Raw genomic sequence first — 23,420 nt, forward strand, 5'->3', positions numbered from 1 at the left:
AACGTAACCATTATTTTCCGAGCAAAAAATAAAACTTAAAACGTAACCATTATTTTCCGAGCAAAAAATAAAACTCAGTTAATAACGATTAAAAAGTGATTTTTATAATAAAACTCATAACCGTTACGGTCCCTGGTATAAGTTGACGTGAGTGACTCAGTGAATTTTATTTTCATTTTTCGTAGAATATAAGTGATCAAAATTTTTCACATACAATTTTTTCTCATTAGTACTAGGGATGCAAATTTTGGGGAGTAACATCGATACATTGATGTTTCGATGCATGGGAACAATGAACATCGATGCTAAAATACATCGCCAGAAAAATATCGATGGTATCCGATGTTTCAAAATTTGTTAGGTTGTGGTCACATTAAAAGGAGAATTTAATACTTTTCAGTTCCAACTCTCTGTAATTCAATTAGAAAAATACTTACATGGATGTATGTCCCTGTATTTATTTACCATTCCTTTACCCTTCCTATAAATAGAATAGAAGTGCATGCCGTTGTAAGTTTGCTGAGCCTAAAGTTCGAAGACCCAATTTCGTTAAAATTTCAACGGATCCCGGTTTTTTTTAATGACTGAGTAAGCATTTTTATATCGAAAGATAAGAATGTTCCTCAAAAGAATAAGTAATAAAATTCATGGCCAGTCAAAAAATTTTAGGAACGTAAGTCGATGTTAAAACATCGCTGAAACTGGCATCGATGTATCGTAAATTTAGCGATTTTAAAAAATCGTAAACATCGAATTTTGAACCGATATTATCGATGTTTCAAAAATATCGATGCAACGTTTGCATCCCTAATTAGTACTTAACAAGACGCGACTCGAGCATAAACTTTTGCTACAAAATATTCATACATAAATTTTTCAAAAATATTAATATCAGCTTTTCGTACAATTCCTTTGCTGATTAAACAACTTTTTTTATTAAACCCCACTAAGTCAGAGTGTGTAAATTTAAGATTTTACCATATATCTCAGCACATGTGTTACAAACCCTACTTTTCTTTAATACGATCATTACAAATTTTTAAATTAAACTAAAATCTTTTGCTTTGCATGTGTGCTGCATGAAATTCCCTGATATTCCCAATTCATGAAAACCCCTTGTTGCATGCCAATTTACAGCCGATGACCTACTGAAGAAAACATAAGTATTACACAATTCGATTTCTTTTTAAATTTTTTTTTTTAATTAAAACACGGTGAACGATAGTTTTTTGTAAATTTTGGACTTCCACTTCTTTGAGATTAGCCGGTTATGGGCGAATTTGATATACAATTTAAAGCAAATAAATCAGACTTTGATAAAATTACTAAGCGAATTTCGCAAAATAGACCATTGTCTACGAATGCGAAAAAGTTAAACGAGTACAAATATTCGCTTATTACAGCTTACAATAATATTTTACTACCAGTTATTGGCAATAGTTCGGCCTGTTCGGCAATAGTTCGGCAATACCTGTAAGCTCAAGGAAGTTAGCCCGTTGTAAAGAAGTGTTTTACTAAACTGAATTGTCGCGTTAGGATTCCGCCTGATAGCCTATCGCTCATTTGCCAACTAGACTTACATAGCTGACTCTGAGTCAGAAGAAGAATTTAGTGACGCCAAGTCAGAAGATTCGGTACAATTCATTCTTAAAAGAAGTACTTCACTACCGTCTTTTAAAGATCTGCTAATTGTATCCAACGAGCCGTCAACAATTACCAGTTCACCAAATACAAGGCACATAAATACAGGTAGAAGCCAAAATGACTTTGCTCTCATGAGAACCAAACCTTTAAACTTCAACTTGGTTTTCTTTTATTTCCTATATTTCGTTACGCTTTAAATGTCATGTCGCTTGATTTTTGTTTTTTTTTTGAATATTCGTTAAAAACAAATTTGAATTAACATTTGAATTTTTGTAGTGTTGTGCGGCTTATACTTAGTGCATGTGTTAAAAATGCAGCACCTGAAGCCTTGTTTTTATGTGGTGTTAAATATAAATCAGAGGCCACTAATTTTTTAACGTGCCTCAATGTCCTTAGCGTAAGAAGCGTTGGGAAAGCAGCTGTGGGGTAGAGCTGCAGCGAAATACCTTGCTGTGCGTTAAACATTTTAAAGCAGCAGATTTCATAAATGCACCGGGAGGTACAAAAGGCACGTGTGATGCCAAGTGCTGTTCCTATGACCCTTATGCCGGAAAGTCCCTCCAACAACACTGCAACTCATAAATCAAAGACAGAAAACAACAAACAAATTAACAAATTTTAACTAAAGAAAATAAATAAATACAATTAAACTTCAAATTTACTTAAAAACGTCAACCAGTGAAATGGAATTTTTTATTTTTCCTTACACACGCTCATTTTTATTTTTACTCTCCCGAAAACTTTGACTTTTGTAGGTTTAATGTTAAGTTGGCTTCTACCTGTTTTTATTGTACCATGCACCAAATATTTCGACAATTTTTAAAGAATTTTTAGACATGGCTACCCCTGAACAGAAGAAATCCTTTATTAGTCTTTGTGCCTCAATCATTAGGAAAAATGATAACGGAGATCCGCTAGCACTTGAATCGTTTATAGACAAAATTAACTTAATTAAAGATTTTGCAGACGAAAATTTAAATATAACTTTTATATCATTTTTGAAATCAAAGCTCGAAGGCAATCCACGTGAAGCAATTCCAACCGAAGTTTATTCTGTTAGATAAATCAAAGATGCGTTGAGAAATACAATAACGCCAGACAACTCGAAAGTGGTAGCTGGGAAAATTGCATCTTTACACAGTGTTGCCAGTAACTGGGTTAATAAAATCCCGTCTAAATACAACCTAAATCCTGTTTTATACTAAAGATAGAACAGAAATCCCGCGCTGTATGTGTCTATTATACATAAACTGCTTTGGTATGTATGTATGTACATTAGGGTGCTTCTTTTCGCGAATATCGTTTTTTTTCACTCCTTCCTCCAAATTCTGTGGAAAACACCTAAAAAAAATGTCCCTGAAAATTTGAAACCTTAATATTAGCATTAAGTACTCGCCCAAGGCGTGCAAAGATTTCTCATATAAATTACACGTAAACTTATTTATTTTTCAAAACTCTACAGCTCTGAGGTATTTTAGGGTATAATCTTGGCCTCTGATGGGTTTTCTTCAGAATTGAATGCTCTACAGAAGTGTCCATTGCAGCGTAATCCTTACTCCCACCAGCGAGGTAGTACGGGTCACTATTCATTCATGAAATTCTCGTTCGTTCAATTTCCTTCAAAAAAAATCTATGAAACCAAATCGCTAACATCGATATTTCTTGAGATATTGGACTTTGAAGTTGATCAACAAATTCTACAATTTAGCTCAATACTCCGTGAAAATTTCACACTACAAAATTTCGATACAATTATAACGAGTTGTCCCTTCTTATTATCTACGTACTTTGGCCAAATTACACATTTCCCCATACAAATTCGCATTTCTAAAATCACGCATTTGAACGCATTTAAACGAAATCACGAAGAAAATGCGTTCCAATTGCCGTACTATTTTATTGAACTCACTCAGAAACAGAAGTTCAACAGAAACTTTTGTTTGTCTTTGAAGCTGAAATTAGTCAAGAACGCAGAACGTATACTTAAACGCAGTCTGTATGCGCAGAATTTTGTTGATTACTGGAGCCCTCAGTCTTGCTTACTACAGTGTTGCCACTCATCAATGCCTTTTCATAAACTTACCTTTTCAACTACATTTTTTCGTGCTATAATAGATCGTAACTAAATATAAACTACTTAGTTTTCAACAAAAGCCTTAATCAATAGTAAATTTCAAATATTTCAAACGTATTTTGAATAGGAAATTATAACATTTTTACCATCTGCAAAACTGACGAAGTGGCAACCATCTATAGAAGGAAGAAATCAGCTGACACGGAAAAATCTAAATTCCGCAGATTTCTGCGCTATGGGCTACAATTACAGAAAAATTCTGCGGTGTTGTGTTTTCATTTATATGGCGCTTTGGTAAGACAGAACGTGTCGGCTGACTCGGGTTTACGTACCGGTAGGTTTACGTTCTTGACTAATTACAGCTTGACATTTGGAATCTTTCTAAATCAAAACGAAGACAACGAAATGAATAAATCTTTGAAGTTTGTATATAAAAATTGTTAATTTATACATAACCTTTACACATTTTTAGTTTAATCAAAGAATGATGCATGCAGTGTGTGTTTACATTCCTTTTGTTTTTGTTCTCCCTTTTAAATTGATAAGAAGTCAAAGGAAAAGCGAATTAAGTAGTGTAAACACCTTCTAATGACTGATTTCAAATCACGCATTTGGGTCCAATGTAAATGTAATATTAGTTAAATTAAATGTTTAGAGTTTAGTTTTACTAATAAAGTAAAAAACGACTAGCTAAAAACAACATTAAAAAATATAGAAGTCATAATTGAATAAATAAAAAAATTATAAGAATATTCTACTTTTTAATTCATTTTGGAAGCGGTCGTGGGACCTTAATTTTATTCTCAGGAAGCGACAGACATCTGACAGAGACATTAATATTATTTAATATCCCTTTCATTTTTCTTGTTTAGTTCATAACTCAAAGTAACTACATAACTTTGATATGGAAACAAAATATATTAGATTTTATGTATAGTACCAGGTTGACCGAGCTTTGCCCTGAGTGCATATACTTTTTAAAGTTTTCAAGAACTGGATAGCTTTAAAAAAATAATTTTGAAATTGAAAAAAAATGGATTTCGATATCTAGTAAGTAAATTTCGTGCTCTAAAATTTAGGTGGCAACCCCATTCCGAAATATGCTGGAATTAATAATACAAATCTTGAGCATATATGTACTGTGTATACTTACAAAAAATTCTTATTGAAATTAACAAAATACACATTTGTATTACATAGAAGCGTGGCAACCTTGATCGAAAATATTTTCTGACCAAAGTTCGCAACAATACCTTTCATTTGATATCCATATTGCGATATTTTAGATAAATTGTGAAGAATCGAGAATAAGTGGCAACCTTACACTATTATCTTAAAGGATAACTTTTTCTATATAGGGAAAGCATTGTTTAAGAAACTTCTCTTGCGATTAAAAATAGGGGGCAATCCTATTAAAATATTTTTGAATTGGAGATCTTTAAAATACCTTCCATTTGATACCCATATTATGAAGTTTTAATTAATTTGTAACTTAGAGCCGTTTCCGAGAACCCTATGGATATATATATACAATAATTGCTCGTTTAATGTAATAAGATGAATTCAAAAAGCCCTAACTGAAACATTTACTTCATAACTCCGCATTCACAAAGGCCCTAACTGACGTACATAATTGATAAAAAAATTTAAATTGTTTTAAATTATGGCTGACTTCCAAAACGTATCAATACAATGTTTGGAAACTGTTATACTGCGGTATTCAAACTGTTTGTATATGCAGAGTTGCGACACAATGCAACCATATGCATTGCATATTTTAAATATTCAATATAGCAATGAACAATTTTTCTGAATTTTCCACATTTAAAACACCAATGCTAACCAATAGCAAACGAAGCATCAACTTTGTTTCTGATGCGCTGATTACTCAAGCGATACGTTTCAATAACTAATCGGCTGCGTTTTGGAACAGTATACATTGTCAATATTTTGTAATTCGACGTTAAGGCCTGTATGCAGCTCTCAAGAAAAGCAAAAACTCCATATAAAATGACGTACAAGAAATGGCTAAGAAATTTTCTGTGTCAAATTTCCTTAAGGCAGTACGCAGTTCTTAAGGAAATTGCTACGCTTTCTACTACGGTTTTCTAAAGTTTTTTGTGAAAAAAGAGCACAAGGCAACCCAGGTTTGCAACAGAAATATATGCCCGTTCCATTATTTCTTGAGGAAAGAGTGAGGCAACAGGCTGTGAAGTATCAAAAATGTCAAAATTCCTTGGACACACACACGAAATAATGGCAAATTTTTCTTGACCGTTTTCTTGAGAGCTGCATACAGGCCTTTAACAACTTCCCTGTCCTCATACAATGCATTTTGTTAATGCCCCACGTCCACAGGTTTTTTGCTCTAATATGCTAAAGAACGTCCATATATACCATAACATATAATTTTTATAAATTGTTATATATTGCTTTAACTTGTTTTTGTTATTTTATTTTATGACTCATATGTGACTCATGGACGTAGGACGAAACAGTTTCTTTGCCACGTTCAATGAGTCACATGTGAACACATCGAGCAAAGTTGTTTTTGAGTTACATTTAGGGATGTTCCGATACAAGTAAATACAAGTATGTACTCGATACTTTTGTTTCGATAAAAACTACTTTTTTTACTCGTATCATTGTTTCGATACCTACTTGGTATTGGAGTGCAAGGTGGCAAAGTCTTTCTGGCCACGGGTGGACCGAGGGGAGGGGGGGTTTGGGAGCTCTCGAGACTAAGCAAGCTGCATCTCTCACTATTAGTGGGACTGCTTACTGGTCACTGTGTGATTGGTAACCATGCTGTAAGGCTCTCGATGAGCTCTCGGGAGTGGACATCAGTCGACTGAAGAGCTTCGTTGTGAGCACGGAGCGTTTGTCCGGCAAAAAGCCATAGGTGTCGTCATTCTCCCATAGCTTCCTCCTCTTTCCCCTCCCTCCGTCCCTTTTTCCCTCCCCCCTCTGAGGGAATCACAGCGGACAGCTTAGTGGAGTCCAAGTGTGCCTCCACATGCGGAAGCAGCCCGCTTACCTAACCTAACCTAACCTGTATTTCTTGCGCTTTTTCTTTTTTACTAAAAGAGAACTTTCAGGAAAAAAATCTCGAAATTTTCTTTCATATATTTTTACGTTGTCCGAAATTGTACACAAAAATGAGTCACATGTGACTCATGAACTTATTTCAACACGCTCTCGTGAGTCACATATGACTCATTGGACAAGGAAGTTGTTAAGGAACCTTATACTTTGTACGTATACAAAGCAATTGACGTTTTGGAAGTCAGCCTATGTTAGCTATTGATATTTAACATAAATTCCATCAATAATTTTCGATAAACATTTTATTATTTCAATTATATAGCGTTTTTTATCTCTCCTAAAAAAATGACTTGTGTTAGTCATTAACGATATGTTTCATCAACGATATGTACATGCTTTGGAAACTGATATTTTTAACATAAATAAATCAGCTGCTAATTCAAATTGCATAACTCTTTCATTACACGCAGGTGAGGGTGACGTTGATGTCATACGAGAAACATATGAACGAGCCATCTCCAACGTCCCACCGGCTAATGAGAAAAACTATTGGCGTCGTTATATTTACTTGTGGATAAATTATGCCCTCTACGAAGAACTGGAAGCTGAAGATTTAGAACGCACTCGACAAATATATAAAACCTGCCTTGAGCTTATTCCACACAAAAAATTTACATTCAGTAAAATTTGGCTAATGTATGCACAATTTGAAATTCGATGTAAAGAATTACAAAAGGCACGTAAAACATTAGGAATGGCGATTGGTATGAGCCCGCGGGACAAGCTTTTCCGAGGATACATTGAGTTGGAAATTCAACTACGTGAATTCGATCGCTGTCGCTTACTTTATGAAAAGTTTCTCGAATTCGGTCCGGAGAATTGCGTTACGTGGATGAAATTCGCAGAGCTTGAAAATTTACTTGGTGACACCGACCGAGCGCGCGCTATCTATGAGCTGGCGGTACAACAGCCGCGACTCGACATGCCCGAGCTACTGTGGAAAGCGTATATTGATTTTGAAGTATCACAGACTGAGACTGAGTTGGCACGTCAGCTTTATGAGCGTCTTTTGGAGCGCACGCATCATGTGAAAGTATGGATGTCTTACGCCAAGTTCGAATTAACACAACACGGCGCTGAATTATCCGACGATGATCCTGAATTAAATATAAAACTGTCGAGACGTGTCTATGAGCGTGCCAATGACACTTTGCGCACTTCTGGTGACAAAGAGTCGCGTGTATTGTTATTAGAAGCATGGCGTGACTTTGAAAGAGAAGCGGGCGATGTTCACACACTAAAGAAGGTGATGGAGAAAATGCCCCGTCGCGTGAAAAAGCGTCAAAAGATCGTATCAGAAAGTGGAGTGGAAGAAGGGTGGGAGGAAATATTTGATTACATATTCCCTGAAGATGAAATGGCACGGCCAAATCTTAAACTGCTTGCTGCAGCTAAAATGTGGAAAAAGCAAAAAGAAACTGTAAGTACAGAACCAGCGTCGAGTGACTCTGGCGACCTTGTCAATACAACGGTAGATGAGTAATAATTTATATATGTAAACAGTTTATAACACATCTCTCAGACTAAGAAATAAAACTTCTGCGATTGATTTTCGCTTCACTATAAGCCAACTAACTGCCCGTCTCCACAGGATAAAGTTTATATCTTGATACATATGTCAGAATATAATTTGCCAATGGAGACCGCTCATTGCTCTTCGAGAGCAATATATATCAGAGCTTATATCTTGCCATCTATTGCCGGCAATTCGGTAGTTTGAAAGCTACATTTTCATTTGCACGAAAACTTCGTGGCTACAACATCATTATTATTTTAATATAAAAGCAAAAATTGAGCTGCTTCCTGTTAATTTATTTGTAATTATGCATTTGGATGTAAACTAGCCTATTTTCTAAATTTTTTAAGCGATTGAATCTGGCAAAAATACGTTTTCGAAGCTATCTTACAAATGCTTATATCAAGATATAAAAATCCCACACAAATATTGTCACTAATATAACTTATATCTAGCGACCAAAATGACAGCTGGGCAGCAGAAAAATTTTATCCTGTGGAGACGGCCAGTAACGTGTTTCATTGATAATGTGATATTTCACAAGCTACGATTTTAGATAATTTCAAGTGGCTGAACAGTACAGAGTAAGATTTTCCTAAGAATATATACAGTGCCGAACAGAAGTATTGGCACAGTAAATTTTTCGCAATATATGCAAAGTTTTTTATTCTTATTTATTTTCGATAATTTTTTTATAAAAAGATTGTTCATTCTACACCAGAAAACATAATAATAAAATCTTTAAACTTTGTGCAAAACTCAAGAAAATTCATTAAATTTGCACTCTAATTTGCAACTTTTTATTCAGATCTTTTAGAAAAATTATAAGTATGCAGTTTTATAGCCCATTCAAATTTAATGCAAGTTTGAAGTCGGTAGAAAATCTCGTTGATTTTTGGTAATTTTTTTCACGCAAGTTCTTCCATACAAGTAAATTCGAGAATTATATTTTGTATGAAGAAAATGAGCAACATCTTCCACTAAAAAAATTGTATACAAATTCTGTTGACGCAAGATAAAGCTCGCTAAAATTGCAAACATTTAAAAATTTTGGAGATTTTTAGTTATAACCAATTTTCATGCAAGTGCTTCTCCACAGCTTGAAAATGCGTAGCAAAACAGCAGCACTAAACGCTATCACCGCACAGATCAGCAATGGTCTGAAACAGCCGTGCCCAGCGCAGGGCACTTGCCTATTGAATTCTGCCAGCGCAGGGCACTTGCTTATGGAGTTCTGCCGGCGTTGGGCATGCCTGGTCTGAAACAACGTCGAAAACTCACCAGCGTATAAAGGAATTAATCCAGGGTACACTTCAGGTTTTTATTCTTAATTTTCCCAATTAGAGATCGCACTGACAAAATCAATTTATTAGTAATCAGTAACCAGGGCTGAAGAAAATAAGCAAGAAAACATCCGTTTTAAGCGCTTATATAAGCACAAAAACATCGGTAAATATGCTCGCAAAACAACAAAAATTAGATACAGTTTAATGTTTTTTATTCAGTTTACTTCAAGGATTGAAAAATTACAATGGACACACTAGTTTTGCTCGATATTCTCAAATAATGGAGATCTGCGTTGGTTGGTCTTAATTTTTTTAAATATTCGTTATTCGGTATTCAATGCTTCCCGTAGAGACAAACCATTGGCATTAAATTTTTATATCCAGGCAGAAATGAAATTAAAGTTGCGGGTTAATAAAAACTAGATCTGTTTTTATATGTTATTATTTTCCATGATACAAATATTTCAAGGTAAAACCGCTCGCTCAATTCGTCGGCCATCATTTATTTTTTGAAGTTTGTCCACTTTATAAAATTGAAATTTTGAGAGCAACTCAAGTAAAACAAAAAACAAGTATATGAATATATTCAAATTTTCTTTTATTTGAGAATGGAAGTGAGAATGTATTTGTGAGATTGAAAATTTGAAAACATTTTTGTTCTGCTAGCAAACTTCAAAAATGTCCAGGCTGTCTCTCAGCGCTTTTACCTTCAAATTTTTATATCATGATTATTTTCAAACATTTATTTAGTTCGACGAATAAAAAAGCCCAAGAAATGGTCAAGAAAAATTTATAGAGCCAAATTTTCTTAAGCAGTACGAAGTTCTTAAGAAATTTGCTACGCTTTCTACTATGGTTTGCTAAAGTTTGCTTGTGAAGATTAACAGGCACCCCTGTTTTCAACAGAAATATATGCCCGTTCCATTATTTCGTAAGGAAAAAGTAAGACAGCAGGCGGTAAGCTTAAATTTTTTGGTCCTGGTAATTACTTCCCTGAACCCTTATTGGTACGCTTTTGCGTACTGTTAAAGGTTATGAATTTATTACGCTTTAATTTTTATACTTCTTGCCTGCCCCAAATCAACATCGATAGTAAGAAAAACATCGATGTTTTCAAAAAAATATTTAAACATCGATACTATCGATAGTGCTCCGATGTTTTTGCAGCTCTACTATATGTTCAGTAATGTGTTATGGGCTGTTTTTGCTTACGCGTAAAAGCACATTTAGCTCTAAATGCTACACTAAATGTACATTTACCCATACAAAATTCGTCACCTAAGTACAACCAAATGCAACTCCATTTTTGCATTAAGAATCTAAATGCTAAAAGCAACCCTGTGATCTTCCAAAATTTCCACGATTCAAACATGGTTTAATGAGAAAAAGTGGCAACATTGCTTTTTCGAGTATACAGTGGCTACCTGCGTTTCAGTGATCGCCGATCGAGGGTTAATTTATTATTTTACATTATTAGCACAGTATACATTATTAGGATAAAGAAAAGTTAAGGAAATTCAACATCGATGTAATGCTGATAGAAATCTGGATCAATTTGTTATCAACTCTGTTTGTTTTGTTTCCTAATTAAGTGAGGAAATTTTAATTGACGGCACCCACAAATTAATATATACATAAACAAATGTTCGGTTATGGTTAAAACAATTCAAGTTTTTGTATTGAATTTTTGGTTTAAAATTTACTTTTTCCTTTTCAATAGCGTTTTTGCACATTATATTCTGCGTGAGAATTGATCGTAATAGATACGGATCTGAATAAGCGACTGGAACACGGCTGTTTGTCAAAAGCACACGATTTCGAACTCGCGTAAGTGTACATTTGCTAAATGCGATAGCATGAACGCTCTTCGAAGACATATGTTCGAAAGTGCTAAACGTTGCATTTTAAATGCTGCAAAAACGCTGCATGAGTTTTTGAGTAGGTTTGCCACTTTTTTAAAAATTATAAGATCATCGTTCGTTGGACTACAGAATGAGATACCAAGTGAAAGGATATGGTTTTCGGATGTGCAAAAAGCATTAATTTTTTTGAGCGTGGTAGCCACCTATTTAAAAATAATCTCATTTTTATTAATTAGATACATTAGATTTTCATAGTTCACTCAATTAAAAAAAAAAGAAGTGAAAGGACATGATCTTCGATGTGCAATGCTTTAATTTTTTTAGTGGGGTTGCCACCTATTTAAAAATTACAACCTTACACATAACAAGTGAAGGAATTTTTACGTGTGTCAAGTTAGCACCACACTTTTCGAAATTGGAAAAGTTATTTACGGCATTAATTGTAGTGTTTTTGTTGTAAATTTGTTGTGGAAAGAAAAAAATTTGTAGCTCTCGTATTTTAAGAAAAAATGGTATGTAGTGCTAACTTGACACCATACACCTAGTCGATAGAATTGAGATATCCAATATGTTATTATGCCATTAATTGTAGCTTTTAACTTTAAAATTTGTTGTGGAAAGAACAAATTTTTAGCTCTCGTTTTTTAAGAAAAAATGGTATGTAGTGCTAACTTGACACCATACACCTAGTCGATATAATTGAGATATCCAATATGTTACTATGCCATTAATTGTAGCTTTTAACTTTAAAATTTGTTGTGGAAAGAAAAAATTTTTAGCTCTCGTTTTTTAAGAAAAAATGGTATGTAGTGCTAACTTGACACCATACACCTAGTCGATAGAATTGAGATATTGAAAATGTTATAACGGCATTAATTGTAGCTTTTTTGTTGTAAATTTGTTGTGGAAAGAAAAAATTTGTAGCTTTCGTTTTTTAAGAAAAATTGGTATGCAGTTTAAAGTTAAAAGCTACAATTAATGGCATAGTAACATATTGGATATCTCAATTATATCGACTAGGTGTATGGTGTCAAGTTAGCACTTCATACCATTTTTTCTTAAAAAACGAGAGCTACAAATTTTTTCTTTCCACAACAAATTTTAAAGTTAAAAGCTACAATTAATGGCATAGTAACATACTGTATATCTCAATTCTATCGACAAGGTGTATGGTGTCAAGTTAGCACTACATACCATTTTTTCTTAAAAAACGAGAGCTACAAATTTTTTCTTTCCACAACAAATTTTAAAGTTAAAAGCTACAAGTAATGGCATAGTAACATATTGGATATCTCAATTCTATCGACTAGGTGTATGGTGCCAAGTTAGCATTTCATACCATTTTTTCTTAAAAAACGAGAGCTACAAATTTACAACAAAAACACTACAATTAATGCCGTAAATAACTCTTCCAATTTCGTAAAGTGTAGTGCTAACTTGACACGTGCAATTTTTTATTAATTACATCAGATTTGCGCAGTTCATTCATTAAAAAAAATTTGGTCTCAAAGGAAAAGGCTTAGCGTTCAGATGTGCAACAAGGTAGTATATTTTCGAAGAGGGTTGCCTCCAATACGAAAAATTATAAGATGTGGGCTGTTCGTTGGACTAAATAGTGAGTCGTTAAATGAGATAAGGTCTCCAGATGTGCTATAAGGTTATATTTTTTTTAATAGAGTTGCCGACTGTCTAAAAAATTTTAAGATCCACACCGTTCGTTACATTAAATACATAAGATGTCAAATGAAAGGGATTGGCCATTAGGTGTGTAACAAGACTTTACTTTTTAATAGGGTTGCCACCTGATACGTATATGTTCTTACTTATGTACATAATCAAAGCGTGGCGAAGCCGCGCGCTTACGAGGCCGGCTAGTTACTCCAATAACTTAACTTTTTTAATTTTTTTATACCTTTAAATTTAGATAGTACATACCGATCTTTAGAGAACATAGCAAACCATGTATGTATGTATGTCCCTCAGACCTTTTTCTGTTCGCCCATCCATCAGCGCCAGGCACTCATCATTTAAATCAAGTAGGAAGTAACAATATTTAAATTTAAAACTAATTCAAGAATGAATTAAATAGAATTATAATCTGAATTGGGATGGCGAATGCCTACGCTGACGAGAGTACATGATAACTTTAGATTATGGCTCTTTGGAATCTATCTTATTGGCAGTTGTGCCGGCGTTGCGATTCTTTTTAAAGTTGACGACGCCTCCACCGCAAAGCCTGTAGGCGTAAACCTGTACTGCATATCCAAAATTTTTCTAATGGATTTCAAAAATTTTAAATTTTGATGAAATTTTTTTAGTATTTCTTGAATTCTCCGGGGTTCTATATGAAATTGAAAAAATTTATTCTGCTGGTTTTTGCTGTTAAATGAACTAGTATATTTTTATAAAAAAAATAAGAAAAATTTGTTACGGAGAATATAAATCAACGTCAGAGTATTCATAATTTTTGACGCTGACTGTATGATATTGATAAAGGCATCCATGCCAAAAGGAATTTCGTACTCTTATCAATGACTATCAGGCATTTTCTGCAAATCTCACGATTTGAAATCTTTGCGATTTAGAAGACAATGGCAAAAATTGGCACTAAATAGGTGGGTAAATGATTTATTTCTAGTAGTTTCAATTTGTAATATTTATTATAAATATTCAAAAATTTTTAGCACATCGCACCGCTTTCAAATCGTAGAGTTTGCAAAACATGCCAGTACATCACTTTAAAAAGGCATACTTACATTTAATTTACATCCGTTTTAAGCTTTTCACTTCGTAGAAATGCTTCGACTGACGATAAATAAAATACAACGCACCTCCCAAACATTGATTTACTAATATTTTATTTAAGGTTTCACGCTGAAATAGACATTTAGTACATTTATAGGTATGTATGTATATACGTTTATGTGTATATGTATGCATGTATATAAAGATCGATTATGTGGTTTGTGTTAAATCCGTTTCCTCATGAAACTTCAATCATTTTGAAATTGCCTTAGACAACGTTGTCTGTAATATGTCATGTGAACTATTTACTGCTAGCAAGCGGCAGTTTATTGCTGCAGCTATGTACAACATAAACAATAGGTTGGTCGCTCAAACGCCATATATGTACATACATATGTACAAGTATGTGATACAGCCCTCCAATTGACTCAAGACAAACAAATAACATTTATCGCATTATTCCTTTGCACCATCTGCACAGGATAAGCTCATCGCGTTTCATCCTTTGATTATTGTAATTAGTACTGATAAATTAAGGACTATTAAGCAATTTAATCGTATCTGAATTATTTGCCGAGAACATTTTTATATGTATTTCAATTTATGTATTTTAAATATTTACTATAGTTTTACTAAGATTGCTTTTGAATGTTGAATTTTATGTGTCAGGAATTTTTTGCCAGCAAATGCTTGTTACATTCCTTCTTTAAAATTTATACGCGGAGAAAATGGTTGACAAACACAAATTAGCTGTACTTTAATTGTGTTATGTTATATAATCGAAATCAACTTATATAATATACTGCAAAACTTTACTTTTAACTTGCAGTAAATATACAATGTTATTGACAAACGGCAAAATATAAGTGAAAATATTTATTGAAGCAATAATGTTGCGCTTTTGCTTACAAATTAAGTTCTTGTTTTGTTAATTCTATTTTCATTATTTTAGCGGAAAATATCCAATTTATAACTGACATAAAGTGATCATATGCAAACATCTTTTGTCGAAGCTGTATTTGCTTTCATACTTTTACTGATTTTATATATAATTCTGTTCATTATATGTAACTGCCATTTTCATAACAAATTTTGTATCAATAAATTGTGTAGCAAAGTGAGTAAAAATTAATTTAAAAATTTCATTTGACTCAAATTTTAGATAAAAATATCGGAAATGTGCTTACAACTTTCTATTTTTTTTTTATAAATCGCAAATTTTTGTTTATTAAGTTACACTACGTATGGACAGTTATATAAACCATTTCTGTTAAATTATGTTTTATTGTGTTTATTTAAAATTTGGTTACTATTTTTTATTGCATTGCAATGTCAAATACTCAAACAGTTCATTAATTAACTTTAAAATCTGATTTACAAATCTCTGTAGTAGCAAATTTAAATAAACTCGCCCAGATTTTCACCAATATTATTAATCTAATTATTTGACGCAGATTTTTTACTTTGCTTTTGCTTCTTTCTTGTTTGCTTCCTTTGTAGCGGTCTTGTTAATTGTTTGTTTGTCTTTAGCATCCTGCAAATAAATGCGCCCAAAGCATGGTTTAAGAAAACAATAAAAATTTTCTTATTAAATATTCTCCATTTGTCATTTTGTTTAAAACAAGAATATTTAAATAGCATCAAATCAGCCATGTGAAGTGTTTGTATGTATGTATATCCTAAATTTATAGATTCCGAACGTTGCGCAAAAAAACTAGAACATTTCACGCTTTAGTAGCAATACGAACACTTACTAGACCATGGCAGTGATGTAATGCAATGATAACAACAGGAAATATACGTATTTGCATTAATTGTAGGCAATTTATTTTCAGGAATCTTTCAAGGTACGTATAACAGACTGATAGGTATTGTTTTATGCGTACAAAACACATACGAATATCAAGAAACCATATGAATTTAACAATATAGCCCGTATCAAAAGAGTTTTAAAATAGATCTATTTAACGAAAATATTTGCTACTGATTGATTCACAGTTCCTACACTTGCTTGAATTGTTTCTAAAGAGGAGGCATATAGCTTTGCTTAAATATCCGAGCACTATGCCTTCATTTAAAACTCTTTCGATATGACTATGCATATTGTTTATAATAAAACATATAAAAAGTGTTATTGTTATCCCAAAAGCAAACTTTTCAAAGTCTTAAAAAAATACTTTGAATTATTGAAAAGTCTCCGATGGGCGTAAATTCGTATGTGACTGTTTGGCGGTGCATGTGCATATTGAGCCTGATGAATAAAAACTAAGCAATGGCTTTTTCTATGATTACTGAATTTCTACGTAAATTTGTATAAATATATTTTCAAGCAATTACCTTTAGAAAAAGCAATTGCAGTAATTGCTAAATATCTTCAGCAATTGTTTATTTATGTGAGGAATTTCTCAATTTAGAATCAATAAAACTAGAATTTACTTTTGCAGGGTAGAATTTGCTTACGATTTTTTAAGTCTGCTGTACCTACGGTGACCATCCGTCCTGTATTATACGGGATAGACCTCTTTTTTGACCTATTATCCTGGTAATTTATTTATTTTATCTGGGATGACAAATGTTTTGTAATTCTTTAATGTCCTGTATTTGTCCCGTATTCGGCGTTCCGACGCCTTAACAGCTTATTAAAATGGCATGCCTATGAACGAGTTTTAAGTGATGTTGGTATATGATGGTAATTTTCTTTATAAACAATTATTTTCTAATCTGAATGCCTGTGATTCGAATCGAGGAATACATACAGTGGCCAAAATAGAAATTAGGACTCGTATGAAAGTAAAGCTCTTTTCCTAACAAAACCCATATGTATACGTAATAACGAATTTCCAACTTTGTGCAAAGAACTATAAAACTTAACTCCGCAATGTTTCGCCAAATTTCAAACTTTTTAATTAGAATCTTTAGAAAAAAATTTGGTTTGCAGTTTTGTAACTCATTAAAATTGAGTATAATAAAGTGCGAGTGGAAAGTGCTGCTCATTTGCTTCTCTTTCAAAAAAAAAATAATAATGGTCGAACATACTCACCTTGTATAAAAAAAGCCTTACACCGTCAACAAAAAAAAAATTGCAAAAAATTAGTGGTAAGCCTTACCGACTGAAAATTGTAATTTATTATACTAAAATTTCGAGAAAATTATTCTACAAATTTGTGATGTTACTATAAGGATACTATTTCAGGGAAAACAATATGAAAAAAATTACCAAACTTATCTTTTATCCCGTATTCGGCTCTCATAAATATGGTCACCTTAGCTATACCCCAAGCTAAATTTATGGAAATTAGTTTTCTTTGAATTTTTTTACTCTCGCCAAGTAATAATATCGCAGCTTTTGACTATTCGTAAAGAAAAATATTATAATGCGCGAACGCTATGTCGATTGTCGTGAAAACGCCGAGTAGCTTGTTACCTTTGTTTTGGACGAGGTGCGTTATTGGCTTTTAAGAGGATGAAGTTGCTTTTGCGCACAATTTCCGGTCCAGGCTATCAAAATTGTGTACCAGAAGAGTAAAGAGAGAAAAGTAGCAAAAAGTCTATTCATATATTTTTTTAAAGAACATTGTTTTATTCACTTATTAGTAAAAACGTAAAACTGGATAGTAAAAGTATGACCGTTCGATATTAGAGAATGCTGTTTTAATTTGGAGGCCCTACCACCGAAAACACTTCTTTAAACCTAAGCCTGAATATAGCTCTCGCTGTCAGTTGATCAACCTAATGACACTGCACAACAGACAAATACTTTTATCAACCTCTTTTCTGTTTGAAATAAGCTCCGGCTCTATGATAGTCCAGTACTGTTAGGTAAAATTAATTTCAGTGTTCCATGTAGAATGTTGCGTCATTATGATGTGTTTTATGTTGTCACCAGCAAGACCGTATATAGATTTAATGCCCGGTTAATAGAACTCTCGTTGAATTGAATAAGATCTTTGTTTCTTTGGACCTTGACCTCTTATCCACCAAATTTGGCTTAAATTCCCAAGTAAAACCTTTATTAACTGGTCTTTGTACTGTATTGTAATTAACATAGTTGCCAACTTGGTGCTTTAAGCACTAGATTTAGCGCTAAAATTTAATTTCTGAATTTACAAGAATCTACGAATTTAAATGCACTAAAATGCAAACCATGATTGATAAAAAGATGAAGTTGCAAACCCACGCTCTTGCGTTCTTGTTAAATTGTATTCGCGTTGAAAATGCTATCACGCAGATAAGTTAAGTATTTATTTTTTTTATTTTCTTGATTATTGATTGATTACACAGTTCGAAAAATTTTAACTTTTTTTGCCACCTGAGTTCATCGGTGTTTGTAGATTTTTCGGTGCTGAATCCAAATCTGGCTGGAATTTCTCTACTACGTCAGAATTTTGAGATATTCTAACCGCTAAGCATGGGCGTAGCCAGGTAGGGGCGGGGGTGTGCTCGAGCCCCCCCATAACTTTTAAATTTTCCTTACATATATACAAAATAGTACCCTGAAATGCCAGCTTAATAGGGTCGAGCCCCCCCCTAAATTTCATTCTGGCTACGCCGATGCCGCTAAGTATAAAAACACGGTTAATTATAAAACAACAAATTTGTTCGCTCATTTATACTTAGGCTATCATTAAGTATTACCATGATAAAAATATAGTAAGGTAGAACCGCTGAGTCACTTTTGAAATTCTTGACGTTTCCAAACAATTTAATGTTTAAATTTACTCACAAACTCACACACACATTTTCATTTTCAATCTCAAGCAACAACAATTTCGAACAATTTCAATTTTTTATTTTCACTTTTATATGATTTTAAAATGTTGGCAAACTTCAAAAAAAAATCATGGCCGACAAATTGAGAGAACGGTTCTACCTTGCTATGTTTTTATCATGAGTATTACTCTTCCCCTTCAAAATTCAATTTCGTTTGTTGCGATTGTTCTTTCTCCAGAGGTACCAGTTTTAATGTGCAGTACTTCGGTATTACTTCGTAAGCATGAATGTGTATTTATTTATACATGTAAATATTGTTTATTTTTTTACTTTTGTTTACCACAAGCTGTTATTAAAAAAAAGTATCATTTGATTTAAAAAAAATTAGTGCTTTTAGTGCGGTAAAGCGCTTTTTGGTGCTTTTTGAAACTCAAAAGTTGGCAACACTGGTAATTAATATTACTTTCAACTTTACCCATGCTTAGTATGTAAGTATGGTAAATTCATAGATAAAACGAAATAAATAAATAAATTATTATCCATATAAGGAGCAAGGTGCGGCCGCAGTGGTTAGCAGTGCGCGCTACCATTCCACAGGGTCTGGGTTTTTTTTCTAATAACGGTGGCTTCTGAGCAGGCAACGGCAACCTTACCAGAGTATGTCAGCCTTGAATAAGAGCTTCTCATAACAATACAATCGCCGTTAGGAGTCGCCGTAAAACTGTAGGTCCCTCCTCTTTGTGTGACAACATGAAGGCGCTTACCACAAATCGATGGAGATGCTCGGCCAAACATTAGAATATTGTGTAAGTGCCAATCTATTATTGTTAAGGAGCAATTGCTTATTAGTCCAAGAAATACATTTTTAAGCAATTGCTTTTGCTAGTAATGAATTTTTGTTAGTAATTGCTTAATTTTTATTCATCTTTCGTTTTTTATTCAATGCTAGGGTATATGCAATCATTTTCATCTTATAGACTTTAGATTATTATATTTCATTGAAGTTTATTAAGATCGCCAAACTATCACAAAGGTTTCTACTCAATACATTAATGAAATGTACCAAAGTTAAAATCAAAGTAGTTGAGTTTTACTACTGTGAGAGAATTTTTTCAATTTACTAAACAATAGTTTTTTTTTTTATTTTTACCTTTGCCTTTACAGCCTCCGCCTCCTTTTTTAAATATTCCTCACGTGCCGTTTCATACATCGATACAAACTTGTCTCGTTGCACTTTGAACTGTGCGAACAAATCATCGTTTTTATTGCCTTTGAGCCTATTTTCAATATCAATTTTCTTATCATGCTCAACGCGTATTTCATCAGTAACCCAGGGCTTTTCAATCGGATACTGATTAACAAGATTCTTTAGTGTTTTTATTGTACTTTTGCCTTTTACCACCTTCTTTACTATCTTTGTGTTGGGTTTCTTAATTTTACCGGCATTATTAAATGCTGCTGGAGGCAATGCACGAGGCATGCGCGGTGGGATCATTGGTGGGGGAATTGGTGGTATAGGACCAACACGTCCGCTACGACGAAGAAACGGTGGTGGTGGTTGTAAGCCCATTGGTGGAGGCATTGGACCTCGACCCATCGGTGGGATCATCGGTGGCTGGAATCCGTGTGGTGGTGGCATTGGCGGCATTGCAGCATTTCCACGTGGGCCTTGGCCTGGTGGTGGGCCCATACGCCGTCCACGATTCGGCCCATTTGGCATTGGACCAGCGTTATTAAAATTACGCGGACCACCCTGATTGCCGCTATTGAATCTATTATTATTTGGCCCATTTGGGCCCTGAAATTGCATTCCTTTATTTTTATTCCAGTTTCCTCCACCATTGTGCTGATTTTGTGTATTACCACTTGGTGGCTGGAATTGTGATTGTGGTTTCCCCTTTTGTTTGTTCTTGTTGTTTTTCTTTTTTTGTTGCATTTGACCCATTCCATTTCCTCCCCCTCCACCAAGTGCAGGCGATGGATTATTGAAGTCCAGATAACCGGGATTATCAGGAATTTGACTTCCATTGAACATCATTTGATTGAAGTTTCCACCGCGTCCAGGTCCACCACCGCCGTTTCCTACATTTTTAAAGGGTTTTTTGTACGGCATAGCAGCGGCCCTGTGCATGGGTCTGCCATTTTGAAAATTTTTCGCCATTCTTGTTTCTCCACGCTACTCTCTTTGAACAAACCTTGATTTTTTTACACGCTGTAAATGAAATTCAGAAAAACATAAAGTACTTTTTTAGCTCCCTGCTTCAGCAAATAATATTTGATTCTAGTTTGCAAGAACTTTTCTTTATAAAAATGCAGTTTTAAATAACTTTTATAGCACAAGATATCTTTTTCTGCAAATGTTACGACGAATCAAATGAGTAAAATCAGCGAGTACGAAAAAATGGGTTTATCAACGAGAAGTGAAACGAATGGAACTGAAACAAGCACAGGCTAGCTCAAAAGTTTAGAAAACGACATGATTCGAATACTTCTGATGTCATACATGAACGAACGACATAAGTGGACGCAAGAACAAGAGAGTGAGAAAAGTCGAATTTTCGAGCGTCTTCTAGCAAGGCGCATTAATATAAGGCGGTAGTAGTAGTACAAAAACAAGAACTAACATGTATTTTGTTTTCGCTTTCGGCACACAAATGTCAAATTTCAGCTGTTCTTTGATCCAGGAGGAAGAGGGAAAGAAAATGCCAACACTTCTTTTCGCACTCACTCATAGGGAGTTTTGACATATGTGTACCGAGGCGAATTAAAGCAGCTGTTCTAGCAACATCACCTCATGTTCTTTCCCGTACGCAACGTGGGATCCCGCGGGTGCCCAAAAAAGCCCAGAAATCTTTCCCGTACTCAACAAAATGGGTAATAGAAAGCGAAGATTGGAACGTATTGGATCGTAAGTACTTCTTCGTGCCCGAAACAGCCCGGACTTTTTCTCCGGGTAAAAATGGATAAAGTTTCAAAGTGCATATCAGCTGTTTTGTATTTACATGTTGCCTGCATTTACTTGGCGCTTTTTAGGAGTAGTGAATAGCCTGTTGGTGTATTGTCAATCTTTATATACTTAAAATCAAATTTGTGCAACCAAAATTCCAAGAGTTTGAATTTAAGTGACAAAAATAAAAACAACGTGAATCAGCTGTTTGTCAAATTCTGGGCACAAAATGGGGTCTTTTGCGTTCCCGTACTTCTGTATTACTTTCCGTTTCTTGAGAGCAAACTTTTTAGGTAAAGAACCTCGTATCTGAATGCGCCTTGAGTTCTATGCAGAGCTGTGAAACTGTGAAATTATTTAAAATTTTAATCATGAAATATTTATAAGTAGGATTTCATTCTTTTTCCCTTTGTCTGGTAGTATGGCTTACATTTTTTCAATCTAAAATCATAAAAAAAATGATTTCACACAGCAAAGTCTGTTTGCTGATTTCTTCAAATCCAATTTCGAATGTGATTTAGACACAAATCTTGATATTGGCCCAGCATCCGGTGTTAGTTCCTCATTTGGCTTTGGTTCCCTATACCTCTCATAGTGAAAGGTGTTGTTGATCTGAAGACTTCCGCAAGAACTGACATTGATGGAGTATCCGCACTTTTATTAAAAAACTGTTCAGCACTGATCCTTCCATTAAAAATTATCTTTAACAAGTCTCTTTCTTCTGGGGTATTTTTACATGCTTGGAAATTGGCCTATATAACTCAAATTTTCAAAAGCGGAAACAAAAACGACATAAGTAACTATAGACCGATTTCTAAACTGTCTACCGTGTCTAAACTGTTCGAGTGCATCGTTAAGAATAAAATGTATTTCTCGGTCAAGAGCCTTATGTGCCCAAACCAACATGGTTTTGTACCTGGGCGCTCCACGGTCTCAAATCTTGCGGTCTTTAGTGAATATTGTATTTCGGCTTTTTCTAATTCATCACAGGTGGATTGTATCTACACGGACTTTTCGAAGGCTTTCGACAAGGTGTCGCATAGAATTTTAGTCGCGAAACTCGAACGCCTAGGTTTCCATTCTGTCTTCTTAAACTGGCTTAAGTCGTATTTGTGTTGCAGGCGATGCGTTGTTACGGTAGAACATTTCTCGTCTGATATCTTCGTCGCGACCTCGGGCGTGCCACAAGGTAGTATTCTCTTGCCAATGCTTTTTGTTTTGTTTATAAATGACATTAGTTCATGCTTCTCTTTTTCAAATTATCTGTTATACGCCGACGATTTGAAATATTCTCGAATATAACGAACACTGCCGACATGCTCAAACTTCAAACAGAGCTTGATAACTTGCATGCTTGGTGCCTCCAATCGCGCCTTTCCCTTAATGTCAATAAATGTTTTCCTGTAACTTTTTCTAAGTCCCCAATTGTTTGTTATCTCGTATCGTATCTCAGGCAGCACGCTGCAGCTTATCAGAGAAATTAAGGACCTTGGTGTTATATTTGACACCAAGCTCTCCTTTAATGGCCACA

General features: G+C 34.2%; 2 protein-coding genes across 2 annotated transcripts in view; one reads left to right on the top strand and one right to left on the bottom strand.

Annotated features, from left to right (window-relative positions):
• LOC118748970 (protein crooked neck) overlaps positions 1 to 8,389 on the top strand; it is a 28,357-nt gene extending 19,968 nt beyond the window's left edge. The window contains exon 3 of the mRNA XM_036483743.1: positions 7,234 to 8,389. Within this exon, the coding sequence (XP_036339636.1) occupies positions 7,234 to 8,306 (1,073 nt within the window). The 3' untranslated portion in view covers positions 8,307 to 8,389. The remainder of the gene's footprint in view (positions 1 to 7,233) is intronic.
• Positions 8,390 to 14,544: 6,155 nt separating this feature from the next.
• LOC118748974 (DNA-binding protein K10) lies at positions 14,545 to 21,350 on the bottom strand. The gene is made up of 2 exons (XM_036483748.1): positions 20,093 to 21,350; positions 14,545 to 15,766 (listed from the first exon to the last, which is right to left on the bottom strand). Exons 1-2 carry the CDS (start codon positions 21,101 to 21,103, stop codon positions 15,692 to 15,694), a joined length of 1,086 nt encoding a protein of 361 aa, XP_036339641.1. The 5' UTR covers positions 21,104 to 21,350; the 3' UTR covers positions 14,545 to 15,691.
• Positions 21,351 to 23,420: the final 2,070 nt, after the last annotated feature.

The sequence above is a fragment of the Rhagoletis pomonella genome, unplaced genomic scaffold, assembly GCF_013731165.1.
Source record: "Rhagoletis pomonella isolate Grant_MI unplaced genomic scaffold, Rhpom_1.0 Rhpom_scaffold_00013, whole genome shotgun sequence".
Classification (NCBI taxonomy): Eukaryota; Metazoa; Arthropoda; class Insecta; order Diptera; family Tephritidae; genus Rhagoletis; species Rhagoletis pomonella.